The sequence below is a fragment of the Aquila chrysaetos genome, chromosome 12 (genome assembly GCF_900496995.4).
Source record: "Aquila chrysaetos chrysaetos chromosome 12, bAquChr1.4, whole genome shotgun sequence".
In the NCBI taxonomy this organism is placed as follows: Eukaryota; Metazoa; Chordata; class Aves; order Accipitriformes; family Accipitridae; genus Aquila; species Aquila chrysaetos.
The window spans coordinates 20290846-20306516 of NC_044015.1; the positions used below are offsets into that span (position 1 = coordinate 20290846).

The window sequence follows — 15671 nt, forward strand, 5'->3', positions numbered from 1 at the left end:
TTCAATTTGATTGCCATTTATTATTCACTAGATGATACAGAGTCACTCACGCCCGAATACCAGGGAATCACATATAGGGGAAACAGTAATGCACAGACCAAACGGAGAAGGACATTTCTCCTGTGTTACAACTTGGCATTAACATGAATTGCAACGAATGGATCTTCAGCATGGTTACTAATCTGGAAATTAGCCATTCCATCACCAGAAACATGCACCTCTTTTCCAGTGCATCTGTCGTCCTCCTTTTGTCCAGAAATAACATCACAGTAGGTACCAGCAGGCAGTCCAGTTTGCACATTGACATTCATATTCCTGTGTGAAAATAAGTGAACGCTATTTATCCATTGTTTTCAAAAGAGGTATTTCAAACTGGGTACAGGATTTTTGAACCTGCTGCTACTCCCTTACTTTGAAGGGCAATGTACAGTGTGAGCTTTCTGATCCTATCCCTGCTTTGCTCCCTACACTCCCGTTCTGGCTCTCTAGACCTGGCATGCAACTGAATGACTAGTTCAGGCTGTAGTGATCGCTCTCGTCAGGAGAAGAGGACGTTCCCCTTCCCATCAGTATGGCTGATGAGGGACGCTGTGCTTCTCTCTGGGGACACCGCCTCTCCCACTGACTTACCAGTCGTCATTATTAAAAACGATGAAGCCTTTACTACCACGGCCAAAAGCTACTTGATTGCTGCCGTTGTCCCACCAGTTGGAGAAAGGCTGACCGTCCACCACGTTACGGAAGATAACCATGTTCCTGAAAATGCAGGGAATGGCTCTCACTGTGGCTGCAAGAGCTCTAAAGCCACGAGGAACATGAAGCAAAAGCAACTGCTTTCACTTATTTTTTTCTCCACAGTGTCCTACTTTATTTGACGCCAGCGATGTTCACAAACCCAGTCGTTGCCACAGGTAGTGTCTGCATTGATTGCAACAGGCTTTGTTGATCCATCCGAGTTACTCGGTGGTCCAACCCAGTCATTGACGTCCTGTAATTAAAAAGAGAACTTTAAAACTTCTTACTGAAAATGCAGAGAGCCTCTCTGTAGAGAAAAGCTAGATGGAGCATCAAATTTCCACCTGCTAGATCCAACATGGGACAGAGAACTCACTTCACAAATTCAAATGCACTGGACTGCTTCTCTGGCCCTGTTCTGGTCCTTACGCACCATGAATGTATCTATCTTCAGTGTTCCCAGCTTACCCGTCCATTCACAAAAGATCTTGGCCAGCGAAAACTTGACATCACACGTGTGAACCCATATGGGTGAGCAAGCATGAAACCAACGGCCATTTTATAAAGCCTGTTCATTAGACAAAGAAAGTAATGAGACGTGGAAAGAGAAACCACGCCAGAGAACAGAGAGGTAAACAAGCAAAAGGAAGAAGCATTGCCCCGACAAGAGCAATCCCTTCCTTACCTGGAGTCCCAGAAGGTTAGAATGGAAGCTCCACCAGCCCCATGCCCCCGCTGGTTGTCGTGATTATCCACAAAGACCAGGGCTCTGTCGGAAGGCACGAAGCCCCAGCCTTCTCCCCAGTTCCTAGCCGAAAACACAAAGACTTGAAGCTACCCTGTCAAATGGTGTATCCCGGATAAGTCGCAGCATCGTCATCCTTACTTTAAGTAGGCCATCTTCTCTCCATTCCACTTGCGGATCACTGTCCCCAGTTTTGCACCGTATTTGAACTCTGTCACTCGGCCGTTTCCAAAGTAGTCACTGCCTTTGATCGGCTCTCCACCCAAGTCAATTACCTGGTACAGGAAACAGAAACCGTGCACCTGTTCTCGTCTCAAGAGAGACAAAAATTGCAGTGTACAGTCCTCGACATTAGTTCTCGCTTTACATTGAGAGGAAAAAATATTCAAGTATGTTTATTTCTGCTATGTAGATCAACCCGAAGTCGATCTAATACAGGAGGCACGCAGGCAGCGACATGAGTCAAGAAAGAAAAGGTAAAGTTAAATGACAATCTCTTCTGGAGGCATTTTTAAAAAGCAAAACTACTTGTGTCTGCAGGGCTGCTCCAAAGAAATGGCTAGCTTTTTCTGGGGTAAAGTTGGATGAAGATGTATTACGGTCCGTACTCTGAAGGAGGAAGGTAAAAGAGATAGCAAAGAAAGACAAACATAAAGGAAAAAACATGGAGATCACCTCCTGGTAAATGAAAGGTTTTGCTCCTGCAGAAAACCATTTTGTATTTAGATCTTTCAGCTTGTCTAAAATTGCCTTCACATCCCCAGGCCACATATGCTTGGCAGCATCAATTCGGAAGCCTGCTACGCCGATATCAATGAGGTAGTTCATGTACTCGGCAACTTTTGAGCGTACGTAGTCCTTCTCTAGGGCCAGATCAAGAAGGCTAACCAAGCGACAGTCCCGGACCTGAGTAATGGAAAACAGAAAGAAAAAAAAGTTTTGAGGTGCCACTCTGTGAGTTTGTAAAACCTTTCAATGAAATGTTTGCATGTTTCGAGCCACAGAATCAATTCTGCTTGGATATCCAATTTGCATAGAAGAGAATTATGCCAAGGTCTGTATGCTGGTTTGGGGTGGGATAGAGTTAATTTTCTTCACAGTAGCTAGTATGGGACTATGTTTTGGATTTGTGCTGAAAAGAGTGTTGATAACCCAGGGATGTTTTCGTTATTGCTGAGCAATGTCTACACAGAGCCAAGGCCTTTTCTGCTTCTCACACCAGAAGCTTGGAGGGGACACAGCCAGGATAGCTGACCCCAACTGACCAAAGGGATATTCTGGACCATATGACGTCATGCTCAGCATATACAGCTGGCGGGGGAGAGAAGAAGGAGGCAGGAGGACGTTTGGAGTTACGGCATTCGTCTTCCCAAGTAACCGCTATGCGTGATGGAGCCCTGCTTTCCTGGAGATGGCTGAACACCTGCCTGCTGATGGGAGGTGGTGAATTAATTCCTTGTTTTGTTTTGCTTGGGTGCGCGGCTTTTGCTTTACTTATTAAACTGTCTTTATCTCAACCCACGAGTTGTCTCAGTTTTACTCTTCTGATTATCTCCCCTATCCCACCATGGCGGGAGTGAGCGAGAGGCTGTGTGGTGCTCTAGTTGCCTGCTGGGGTTAAACCATGACATTCCTTTTTGGTGCCCAATGTGGGACCCGAAGGATTTGAGATAATGACAGGTTTGACTGGAATGTGCTAGGTCGAATTTATAGCTGTGATTGCTGTTTAGCTATTAATTGGCAGGCTCCTGTGCTTGCCATGGGGCTTGCTTGCCTTACTGTATATTAGACTCTAGTGCTCGTTAGTGGCTGCTTTTTTTTTTGTTTTGCTGCTTGCTGTACTGCTTATCATCTTACTCTACTGTGCCTGGGAACAATTTGATGACAGCAATGGCAATGCGCCTGGCCTGGCAGATGGCCAGGCCATCGCTGCTGTTTCTGTGCTGCTGTGCTGGACAGGCTGAAACTCCAGTGTGAACTTGAGTCGAAGGGACTGTGACCTGTGGATGAGTCCACATGGGAGCAGGACACCCTGAAGCCTCTGTGGCCATGGATAAGCCCATGCCAGAGCAGGTACATCTCGAAGCATCTGTGGCCATGGTTATGTCTGTGCCACAGCAGGTATGCCTCTGAAGGGATTGTGGCCCAAGGATAAGACCATGCTGGAGAAGGTACACCTCAAAGCATCTGTGGCTGTGGATAAGTAAGTCCATGCTGCAGCAGGTACACCTTGAAGCATCAGTGGCTGTGCATGAGGTCATGCTGGAGCACCTCAAAGTGTGTGACCATGGATAAGCCCATGGCAGAGGATGTACTCCCCTGGAGGGACTGCAGCCATGGCTAAGGCCATGTCCGACCAGGTTTACTTCTGAGAAGACTGTGGCTGTGGGTAAGGTCATGCTGGAGCAGGTGCACCTCAAAGCGACTGTGGCTGTGGATGAGTCTATGCCACAGCAGGTGTACCCCTGAGGAGACTGTGGCTTATAGATAAGACTCCACGTGGAGCAGGTACAATCCTAAGGCACCGCAGTCTGTGGAGAAGTCCAAGCCAGAACAGGGGCAAGGGCAGGAGTTCATTGCAATGTTAAACCCTATGGCATGGTCCAAAGGGACCAGGGGTGGAGATTGTAATGGAAATCCCTTTAAAATGTTGGAACCCGAGATTTGAGTTGCATGTTATAGGTGTTCCCATAGCAGGAACCACCTGAACAAATGGAGGACAAGCCTTACAAGAAGCAGTGCAAGTGCAGCAGTGACCCAAACTGAGCTGGTTTTGGTGCCCAATAATCACGCAACATGCCACCTCTCCTGTCTTGAGGGACTACCTGTCCTGGTTTTGGCTGGGATAGAGTTAATTGTCTTTCTAGTAGCTAGTATAGTGCTGTGTTCTGGATTCAGTATGAGAAGAATGTTGATTACACACTGATGTTTTCAGTCATTGCTAAGTAGTGTTTATACTCAGTCAAGGATTTTTTCAGCTTCTCACGCCCAGCCAGCAAGAAGGCTGGAGGCCCACGAGAAGTTGGGAGGGGACACAGCCAGGACAGCTGACCCAAACTGGCCAAAGGAATGTTCCATACCATGTGACACATCACATCTAGTTTAGGAACTGGGGGGGGGAGTTGGCCGGGGAGGGGCAGATCGCTGCTCAGGGGCTGACTAGGCATCGGTTGGCGAGTAATTGCATTGTGCATCTCTTGTTTTGTATATTCTAATTCTATTATTATTATTATTATTATTATCATCATCATCATTATTAACGTTATTATTGTCATTTGATTATTATCATTATTATCATTATTATTTTCTGCCTTTCTGTCCTATCAAACTATCTTTATCTCAACCCACGAGTTTTACTTTTTTTTTCCCAATTCTCTTCCCCCATCCCACTGGTTGGCAGAGAGGAGTAAGCGAGCAGCTGCGTGGTGCTTAGTTGCTGGCTGGGGTTAAACCACAACACCACCATAACAGATGGAGCCCAAAGTCATGGACTAAATGAACTCAATGGACATTTGTGGACATTTTAAAGACATTTTACAGGGGTGGTCCACAGATTAAGGGAATGATATCTGTGTATATATTAAAGGATGGGGAGGGTGGTGGTAGCTAATGAGGTTGTATTGGATAGTGTGGTACCTGAGCATGGCGTAAATGGTATGGAATAAGGGGTGGAGAATGTGCTGGTTTGGGGTGGGATAGAGTTAATTTTCTTCGCAGTAGGTAGTATGGGACTATGTTTTGGATTTGTGCTGAAAAGAGTGTGATAACCCAGGGACGTTTTTGTTATTGCTGAGCAGTCCTTACTCAGAGCCAAGGCCTTTTCTGCTTCTCACACCACCCCACCCCACCAGTGAGCAGGCTGGGGGTGCACCAGAAGCTGGGAGGGGACACAGCCAGGACAGCTGACCCCAACTGACCAAAGGGATATTCCGGACCATATGATGTCATGCTCAGCATATACAGCTGGCGGGGGAGAGAAGAAGGAGGCAGGAGGACGTTTGGAGTTACGGCATTCGTCTTCCCAAGTAACCGCTATGCGTGATGGAGCCCTGCTTTCCTGGAGATGGCTGAACACCTGCCTGCTGATGGAAAGTGGTGAATGAAGTCCGTGGTTTGCTTTGCTTGCATGTGTGGCTTTTGCTTTACTTATTAAACTGTCTTTATCTCAACCCATGAGTTGTCTCACTTTTATTCTTCCGATTCTCTCCCCTATTCTGCCATGGCGGGGCTGAGTGAGCAGCTGTGTGGTGCTTAATTGCTGGCTGGGGTTAAACCATAACAGTCTGCACCAAGACATAGGTAAATTTACTGTACAGCTCAATAGTCAAGTTAGGACATTTGGTGAAGGATATCACCTCCCTGTGCAGGTGTCATCAGAACTGAGAATGAGAAACAGCATGGTCTATTGTAACAAAGTGGCCAAAGGAAGAGCAGTAGCCTTGAGAAAGTACTGCCACACATTCCATCTACAAAAAGAGAAAGTCACTCAACCAGGTGACCATCTTGCACTGCTGTCATTTTCCGGCGGGGTGGGCGGGGGGCTCATTCTCAAGATCTGCTGAGTTTACAAGCTATAACAAAGAGCTCACCAGCTGAGCTGAATACACTGGGCTCAGTGCAGGAGCAAACTGCCGACATACATGCCGACGTGAAACATGCAGGATGGTCCTTGATTTCTCAGTACTTAAAATATTTTGCACCACGAGTACCCTTCCTGTACCTATTTTCACTATTTCTGTCACTTGTCAGATGACTAAGCACAGGTTTTGTGAGAAACTACTCCCTTTGGCCTTACTGTAATGTTTATGGAACAGGTTAAAAAAAAAAAAAAAAAAAAAGGAAAAAAGATTTCAAACTTTTGCCAGAGAAAGTTACCTGATACATATCGCCATAATTTTCAATGTCTCCACTTCCAGTTTGACATTTGCCGTCATTGAAATCCCAGCCAGAGTATGGCACAGCTGGAAAATCTCTGTTCCCAGCATCAAAATAGCTTCCACAAGTAGAATGCGTGCCTGAGCCACCCGCAGCCCCACACATGTGGTTGACAACAGCATCCACATAAATATGAACCTGGAAAAGCAGTAAGTGCATTTCAGTATGTTTTGTAATGATGGTGAAGTGATAGCCAGAGCTTTACCACATCACTATTAGTTCCACCTTTTTTTCCCCCTTCAGTTTATGCCTCCTTTGAGGACAGCAGCAATAACTTCCCTCAGCTGATACAGCACTTCTTGCTGTATCAGATATAGATTTTCAAGGCACTTACTCCAACATTGTTGCATCTGGTCACCATGTCTCTGAATTCATTTTCATTTCCTGATCGAGTACAGAGCTTGTAGCTGACGGGCTGGTACCTCTCCCACCAGGGTCTGTTCGGGTTAGTAATGACAATATTTTCATTTGGAGGTGAAACCTGCAGATGAAATTGTGCACTTTGATAAGAAATCAGTTGGGTTTATTTCAACCTTTTAAGGGCAAAATCTGCGCTCAGCACCTCTGCCCTCAGAGGAAGGCTAGTGCCCAAGCCAGTCTCTCTCCCACAGCATAAGCTCAGGTTTGGGAGATGTCCGTCTAGTAGATAGGCAAGAAAGCTTTCTTTTCTTCCTGTGGGCTGCCCAGGTCCAGCACGGACCTGCTTTCAAGGACACATGCATTGGAGGGCTGAAGACACAGGAATTATTTTTACCTGGAATAGTGACATCCTTGGGAAAGCCAAAACTCAGTGCTTATGCACTTCCCTCCGAACAAGGTAAAGAGGAAAACTTAGCTTTGCAGGGGAAGCGTTTCAGAGGAAAGCATGCCCCTTTGTAACTGACCTGCTGGAGATACAATGTCATTGGCTGGCCCTGCAGGCTCTAGGGTTGCTTCTAAGAGCAGTTACTACTTCCACCCCCTCTGCCCCCCACCTCTACTTCCAACACCAAAGTTACTTGGAGCTGGCTGTCTCTGATTCAGGCTTTTTGATTTATTAATCAAATGCTACAGTGCGATTTGCCTACCTACTTACAGGCAACAACTTACCTGAACGCCTCCAAATCCATTAGGCGCTAAATAGCGTTCGCACTCAAGAGCAATATCCACCCAGCGCCATTCAAAGAGATGTACAATAGACGTCCTCCCAGCCTCAGTATTGGGGTCGTACTGTGCCCAGCAAAACCCTACAGCTGCGAGCAGGAGAAGGACTTGCATGATGCCTTCAGTATGAGGCTGTGGTCTCTCCACTAGCAGTTTATACACCTGCAAGATGACAAAGTTCCTATTGCAGCTGTCAAAATTCACACAGATCAATGTTATCAGCCATTATTCGGCTAGCTAGCTCGATATCATTGTTCTGTTTTGTTTTTTCCTGGATTGCCCAACAGCTGAAGATAAAATACCTTTTCACAGTGATTATACATTATCATAAACCAAGCAGTCTGTGAGTAGTGCACCCCAATTCAGAATTGTACTCCTTCCAATCATGTAAACAAAGATACTTTATCAAAAGTATTCCAAAACATAACACATAGGCCCTCAAAGGGGGCTCTGGAAGGTGAAAGGAAAGGGAGGTAATTAAAAGACAAATGCAAATCTAACAGCTCTAGGAGAATGAATGTGGTGTTTGCCAGCATTCAGAGGTGTCTGGCTCTCAGGATTGGTCCAAGCTCAAACCAGGGTACCTGATCAGCCACTCTCAGTCAATAGCAGCTATAGGATGCAACACGTCCTGGGTCTTCACCAGGTGAATCACACTGGTAACTAGAAACTGATCCCTTTTCATGCCTGAAGTTTCTCGATCGTCATTGCCCCGTGCCTCCTAGGAACTGTTACAGGTTTTCTTCATGTGGTCTTGCAGAGCAGCTGTTGCTCTACCTGATTGAAAGTGATCAAGCTGCAAGTGTTTTCCTCTCCAACAGAGACCTTGCATAAGCTTTCATCTCACTTTGAATGACCAATGAGTCACCTGAATCAAGGCAGGCAACCCAGAATCAGAGGTAAAGTGATACTGCAGATGAATTTTAGCTGCCTGACATAAAACTGAATTTGAAAGCCAGAGCTGTGGCCCAAGTGCCTTCTGGCTTTTCCTGCAATTTCCTCCTTCAAAAAAACCTGCTGACTTTTGCTCATGACTTAATTTCAGGTCTTCATTTGGAACTGACTTATAAGATCGAGGTCTAAGCAGCAATGCTTCATGAATAAGCTCAAGTCATGCCAGTGATAAAACAACACTCTGAGAGAATACGAAGACCAGAAAATCCCTGATGTTTGATGAATATCTGGGAGGAAAACAAAAAGTCCACAAAATGGCACATCTACTCCAAGAGAAAAGAAACCTCAGTGTGCTTTGTACCCGAACTGCCCCTAGTATGTTCTTTCTGAAAGTAGCCATGCCATTGAATATGTCACATGCATCCTTCTTTTTCCGAGAATTTGTACTCAAGGACAAAATGCAGAAGCAGCTTCCATTTGCCCACCTGTTCATTTTCATATCCCAGACTGTCTGAAAGGTCTCCTTTTTCACTACAACAATGAAATAGTAAATTACTGCGAATGATCTTGCCTACTCCCTAACAGTAAGGTACCAGTGAGATGATTGCACCTTGTGATTACCAATTCAGTGAGAAGAGACGCACCACCCCCACCCCCTCAATATTACCGAGAGCAACCAAATGTGCCTGACGTTAATTTTTACATCATCATTCCCTGTGGGGTTCCACTGATGTGATAGCATGTCACTGCATAAAATTCAGCTTCCAGTGACATGCGTTTGCCACTGAAATACACTGCTATTAGCCCAGGAGGGTAAGGCCCCATCCCTGATAGCCTGATGCGACGGATGGCCAGTCCACTGGCAAGGGAACTGGGAGCCTTCATGTGACAGGCTGCTCAGCAGCTCAAGCTGAACAGGCTGCAATATTTTAGCATGCTGAGGAAATGCCTGAGGGCAGGAGAGAAGGTGGCCATCCAGCACCGACGATTTATGAGTCTTTCTGAAGTATAACCCCAAGTAGAAAGTATTTAATGTGCAGTTTCAATCACAGCATCTGTTGTGGTATGGTAAAAATGTCAGGTGCCTCACAAATTGGCTCTGATTTTCAGGGGAGTTGAAGCTCTGGGCAGACGAGACATTGGAGCGGTTTGGCTTTGTTTTGAAATCCCATGTTTTAATCCATTTGATCCCCCAGTATCATTGGAAACCTGGTTGTGAGAAACTGGAGGATGTGGGTTCTAGACATTGAAAAGAGAGCCTTTTATTTGCAAGCTTTTGCACTGCAAACCTAAAAAGGCAGGCCTGCTCTTATATGTCCTTATATGGTCATGGCACAGCTCTGTCAATCAAATACACAATCGAGGCCTTGCTGCAACGCCAGCGTTTTCCCAACACACTGTTGCAGTGTCACAAGACCTACCAGCATGTGACTGACCGATAAGCCCCTGTGAAGGAAGAAAGCTCAGAGGAGACAGGCGAGAGTGACTTGCCCATGAAGCTCAGGGAATAATGCAGGCTGTGACTGTCCACAGCTGTTGCAAAGAATGCTGACTTTATCTCAACACACAGAGGGCTGGAAGGTGGCCTTTATTTTAGATAAACAGCTATGTCAGTTGCGTGCATCAGCTGGTAGTGTAACTATTTCTCCCCGAGTTAATTAAGAGAGAGTGACTGTCTCCCTGGTTTAGCCACACCAGCATGGGGAGGAGTGTACACATGACTCAGCACAACTGAAATTATAAAAACTAAACAATTAACAGAAGATTTTTGGAGATAGCAACAGGCTTTAGCTGGATTCAACCCACATATTCCTTTCCAGTGACTGGGGACACCCAGCATCCTGATGGTGAGTATATTATAGAGATCACGTCGATACTGTGATTGAACTGTATATTGCAACTGTTTTATTCTTGCTAAGTGTAACTTACATTTGTCTTGTGATTTCAGTATATCTTGTATCACTCTGCTAGAGGAAGTATCTAGCATCGATTATCTTCAAATAAGTAAATTTGACATTAAACTTTACACCCTGCACATGTGGAATATCTAAAAGGAGCTGATCAGAGCATATGGGACTCTGACACAGCCAGAGCAATCTCAATGCAGTCATCTGCCTCGCTGCTATTTAGCTTGACCAAATCAATAATCAATATTGTTGTGCTCTGTCATAACAACGGCTTGAGGGGTATGAAAGACGGTTAAGTATGCCTGTGTATTAAACACAGCATTCAATTATTCCTAGACAGGTTGTTAAAAACAACATAAAAGACTAAGGGAGATGACAGTCTTAAAGATGCTCAGTTAGCGATATTAGACTTGAATTATCATCTTTTAAAAGAAGAACATGTCTACATTTATTGCTACTCACCAGACAGGTGAGTATCATAACATGCTGCAAAGTTGAGAATTGTTCTCCTCTCAGTAAAGAAACAGTTCTCAAATTTCAGTGGTATCTGCCATAGCAAGTCCACTGGAAATCCCAGGAAGGGTGGAAAAAGTGGTTTCAGAGAAGCAGAGAAAGAGCCAGTACAAGAAAAGATTAAGCCGTCATAGCTGTAGGACCTAAATAATCATGCCAATTTCCACAACATCTTGATTGTAAATTCTCAGCCACCAGGATACTGCCACTATCGCACACTACGTGAGAGGTCATGCTTTTGGACCAGCTTTCCCGAAAATTGACTTTGGGGATGTTCTAGCACGACATGGATGAAAACCCATCCCTTTGTCACCCTGGTTTGCACGAACAAGTGGATCCGGTCTGTTTCAAAGGGGCAGGAGGGCTCCCTGGCCTGACCATGGCGGGGTGGCGGGGGGCAAACAACAGGTTTGCGATGACTATTAACATCCTGCCACATGGGCATCTCAACCTTTGACACCGCTCCAGTGAGCAGATCCAGGGGCTGCGTTTTGCCAGCAGGCCCCCTGCCCTCAGCAACGCGGTGCACTCTCACGTTTACCTCGGCATTTTCTCACGGCTGACAATGAAATTGGGAAAGATGCCAAGTCCATGCTCCGCCTGCGTAATTCTCTGAGATATGACAGAACAAGCAAGCCTAACGCACCACAGAGACAAGCCTAGGCTGTGCTTCAGCCACCGTCACGAGGTCTAAGCGATGCTTGGATATACAGCGTGCTGCTCCTCGGCCGCCTTTGGAACAGCCACAGCGAACGCTAGTTTGCAGCAAGCCGTTGGGGCTAACGGTGGAAGATCTGTTTCTTGATTTGTACAGGCACAAGCTGACTGTGAACCAGGTAACCCGCTGGCTTGACTGCTGTCATAGGCTGGAATAATTGATTGGCACGGCCCAGCTTCCTCTGCCGACCCAGACCCCGGGTTTGGTTTGTCACAAGAAACAGATAAACTGCCTGCGGGCGTAGGCACTGCACGTAGCTGACCACCCACAGTGTGTGTGTGTCTGGCTGCTCTGGGATACAGAGGCTGGGGGGGTGTCTGTGTATTGGCCTTGGAAATACTGCACTTTAACCTACCCAGGTGTTGGTTTGGGTTCTTCTGTTCGTTTTATTGTCTCCCGTGTCTCTGTGATGTGGGAAGTGGAGTGCTGCACTGCCTTAAAACCCGCCACTGCGTTGCCACTAGTTATGACGTGATAAAGTTACAATCCAATGCATTACGGGAAAAAGCATTACTCTTCAATTTGATTGCCATTTATTATTCACTAGATGATACAGAGTCACTCACGCCCGAATACCAGGGAATCACATATAGGGGAAACAGTAATGCACAGACCAAACGGAGAAGGACATTTCTCCTGTGTTACAACTTGGCATTAACATGAATTGCAACGAATGGATCTTCAGCATTGTTACTAATCTGGAAATTAGCCATTCCATCACCAGAAACATGCACCTCTTTTCCAGTGCATCTGTCGTCCTCCTTTTGTCCAGAAATAACATCACAGTAGGTACCAGCAGGCAGTCCAGTTTGCACATTGACATTCATATTCCTGTGTGAAAATAAGTGAACGCTATTTATCCATTGTTTTCAAAAGAGGTATTTCAAACTGGGTACAGGATTTTTGAACCTGCTGCTACTCCCTTACTTTGAAGGGCAATGTACAGTGTGAGCTTTCTGATCCTATCCCTGCTTTGCTCCCTACACTCCCGTTCTGGCTCTCTAGACCTGGCATGCAACTGAATGACTAGTTCAGGCTGTAGTGATCGCTCTCGTCAGGAGAAGAGGACGTTCCCCTTCCCATCAGTATGGCTGATGAGGGACGCTGTGCTTCTCTCTGGGGACACCGCCTCTCCCACTGACTTACCAGTCGTCATTATTAAAAACGATGAAGCCTTTACTACCACGGCCAAAAGCTACTTGATTGCTGCCGTTGTCCCACCAGTTGGAGAAAGGCTGACCGTCCACCACGTTACGGAAGATAACCATGTTCCTGAAAATGCAGGGAATGGCTCTCACTGTGGCTGCAAGAGCTCTAAAGCCACGAGGAACATGAAGCAAAAGCAACTGCTTTCACTTATTTTTTTCTCCACAGTGTCCTACTTTATTTGACGCCAGCGATGTTCACAAACCCAGTCGTTGCCACAGGTAGTGTCTGCATTGATTGCAACAGGCTTTGTTGATCCATCCGAGTTACTCGGTGGTCCAACCCAGTCATTGACGTCCTGTAATTAAAAAGAGAACTTTAAAACTTCTTACTGAAAATGCAGAGAGCCTCTCTGTAGAGAAAAGCTAGATGGAGCATCAAATTTCCACCTGCTAGATCCAACATGGGACAGAGAACTCACTTCACAAATTCAAATGCACTGGACTGCTTCTCTGGCCCTGTTCTGGTCCTTACGCACCATGAATGTATCTATCTTCAGTGTTCCCAGCTTACCCGTCCATTCACAAAAGATCTTGGCCAGCGAAAACTTGACATCACACGTGTGAACCCATATGGGTGAGCAAGCATGAAACCAACGGCCATTTTATAAAGCCTGTTCATTAGACAAAGAAAGTAATGAGACGTGGAAAGAGAAACCACGCCAGAGAACAGAGAGGTAAACAAGCAAAAGGAAGAAGCATCGCTCCGACAAGAGCAATCCCTTCCTTACCTGGAGTCCCAGAAGGTTAGAATGGAAGCTCCACCAGCCCCATGCCCCCGCTGGTTGTCGTGATTATCCACAAAGACCAGGGCTCTGTCGGAAGGCACGAAGCCCCAGCCTTCTCCCCAGTTCCTAGCCGAAAACACAAAGACTTGAAGCTACCCTGTCAAATGGTGTATCCCGGATAAGTCGCAGCATCGTCATCCTTACTTTAAGTAGGCCATCTTCTCTCCATTCCACTTGCGGATCACTGTCCCCAGTTTTGCACCGTATTTGAACTCTGTCACTCGGCCGTTTCCAAAGTAGTCACTGCCTTTGATCGGCTCTCCACCCAAGTCAATTACCTGGTACAGGAAACAGAAACCGTGCACCTGTTCTCGTCTCAAGAGAGACAAAAATTGCAGTGTACAGTCCTCGACATTAGTTCTCGCTTTACATTGAGAGGAAAAAATATTCAAGTATGTTTATTTCTGCTATGTAGATCAACCCGAAGTCGATCTAATACAGGAGGCACGCAGGCAGCGACATGAGTCAAGAAAGAAAAGGTAAAGTTAAATGACAATCTCTTCTGGAGGCATTTTTAAAAAGCAAAACTACTTGTGTCTGCAGGGCTGCTCCAAAGAAATGGCTAGCTTTTTCTGGGGTAAAGTTGGATGAAGATGTATTACGGTCCGTACTCTGAAGGAGGAAGGTAAAAGAGATAGCAAAGAAAGACAAACATAAAGGAAAAAACATGGAGATTACCTCCTGGTAAATGAAAGGTTTTGCTCCTGCAGAAAACCATTTTGTATTTAGATCTTTCAGCTTGTCTAAAATTGCCTTCACATCCCCAGGCCACATATGCTTGGCAGCATCAATTCGGAAGCCTGCTACGCCGATATCAATGAGGTAGTTCATGTACTCGGCAACTTTTGAGCGTACGTAGTCCTTCTCTAGGGCCAGATCAAGAAGGCTAACCAAGCGACAGTCCCGGACCTATATAAAAATTCTGAAATGAAACATTTTTCACCTAATAAACTAAATGTAGTGTTCTACATACATTTTTAATTTTGTTACCTACATGACAATGCCAAATAAAACCTTCACTAGCCATTGTTCACCATGCATGTCTTTGCGTTGGACAGTTATCTTGCACCATCATCTACACAGAAGGTGTATTAAGAAGTCTGCATTCACCCAGCTTACACAGCTGTAGGTGTTGAAGGATTATAATAGAGCATCAAACCATTAAATCTATAATCAGCTTTTTAATGAAAGTATAGGGCAAGAATATGATGAATTATTTTTACTACAGTGTATTAAGGAACAGATTCATTACTATTTCAAGTGCACGCATTTGTTCTCTGATGTAGGAAAGATTTCTAGAAATTACATTTCTAAATCTTTTAAAGATCTTGAGTTATTATAGCCTTACAAAACATTAAACTCCTGGTTTTGGCCCCCTTTTTGTCTTTGTTTCCAGTAAATACAAAATGATGGGCATCAATTTTCATCAAAAGAATACTTTAAACATACACTGAATATACTGAAGTGCTTTTTTTAATAACTCTCATGATGGGTTTCCATGGCTATGCACATCAGCCTGTGTTGCAAACTGTACTAAAGAATTAGGTACACAGATGCTCCTTTAGAACTGCTCAAGAACTCAGGGACATTTAAAGTCTCCCCTTCTGCCATTTCTCCAAAACCCATCTCCCCTCAACTCAGATTCAGGAAAGATCAAATGCATTTGAAAGGCATAAGACATTATTCAAGAAAGATAGGTATTTTTCTTTATAAAATAATTTTTCATTCTGTGGTAGTTTTAAAGTCCTGACCTTGTAATCTGAAATAGAGGAACAGACAGACTCCTAGGAAGAGAAATCTCTAAACAGAAGGTTGATTTTCAAGATTTTAGCGTTACTATTTTTATTTATGAAATTCTAACCTCTATCTTCTGAAATAGAGACCAAAGAAAACTTCCAAATTACAATAAAAGGCAAGTAATAACTCCTACTTTTTCTTTTAAACACAAAAAACCCACACAAGATAATCCCTAAATAGATTTAATGAGCTTTAAAACTGTCTTTACAAAGTATCTAAGCACATTTGTCTAAATCTGAAATTGAGCCATTGGCTCAAGTAGAGCTATCCCTTTAAGAAGTGGTGTTCCTG

The 15671-nt window shown here is 45.0% G+C and overlaps 1 protein-coding gene and 2 long non-coding RNA genes across 8 annotated transcripts in view; 2 read left to right on the forward strand and 1 right to left on the reverse strand.

Moving 5' to 3' along the window:
* LOC115348708 (pancreatic alpha-amylase) overlaps positions 1–15671 on the reverse strand; it is a 26194-nt gene continuing 10523 nt past the window's right edge. For 4 of the 6 annotated variants that reach the window (XM_041127629.1, XM_030031787.2, XM_041127630.1 and 1 more), the window contains exons 3-12: positions 7505–7720; positions 6750–6896; positions 6356–6553; positions 2156–2386; positions 1622–1755; positions 1421–1543; positions 1204–1303; positions 867–988; positions 631–756; positions 1–315 (exon numbers count right to left, since the gene is read on the reverse strand). In XM_041127629.1, coding sequence (XP_040983563.1) covers positions 126–315; positions 631–756; positions 867–988; positions 1204–1303; positions 1421–1543; positions 1622–1755; positions 2156–2386; positions 6356–6553; positions 6750–6896; positions 7505–7720 — 1587 coding nt within the window. In that variant the 3' untranslated portion in view covers positions 1–125. Of the gene's footprint in view, positions 316–630; positions 757–866; positions 989–1203; positions 1304–1420; positions 1544–1621; positions 1756–2155; positions 2387–6355; positions 6554–6749; positions 6897–7504; positions 7721–12106; positions 12422–12736; positions 12863–12972; positions 13095–13309; positions 13410–13526; positions 13650–13727; positions 13862–14261; positions 14493–15671 lie in introns of those variants that run through there. The other 2 variants (XM_041127631.1, XM_030031789.2) reach the window with 2 other exon arrangements.
* On the forward strand, positions 3450–5649 carry LOC115348710. Its single transcript, XR_003925908.1, has 2 exons — positions 3450–3553; positions 5507–5649. It is a non-coding gene; the product is annotated as an uncharacterized LOC115348710 (long non-coding RNA).
* On the forward strand, positions 7991–11270 carry LOC121233685. Its single transcript, XR_005933641.1, has 2 exons — positions 7991–10299; positions 11064–11270. It is a non-coding gene; the product is annotated as an uncharacterized LOC121233685 (long non-coding RNA).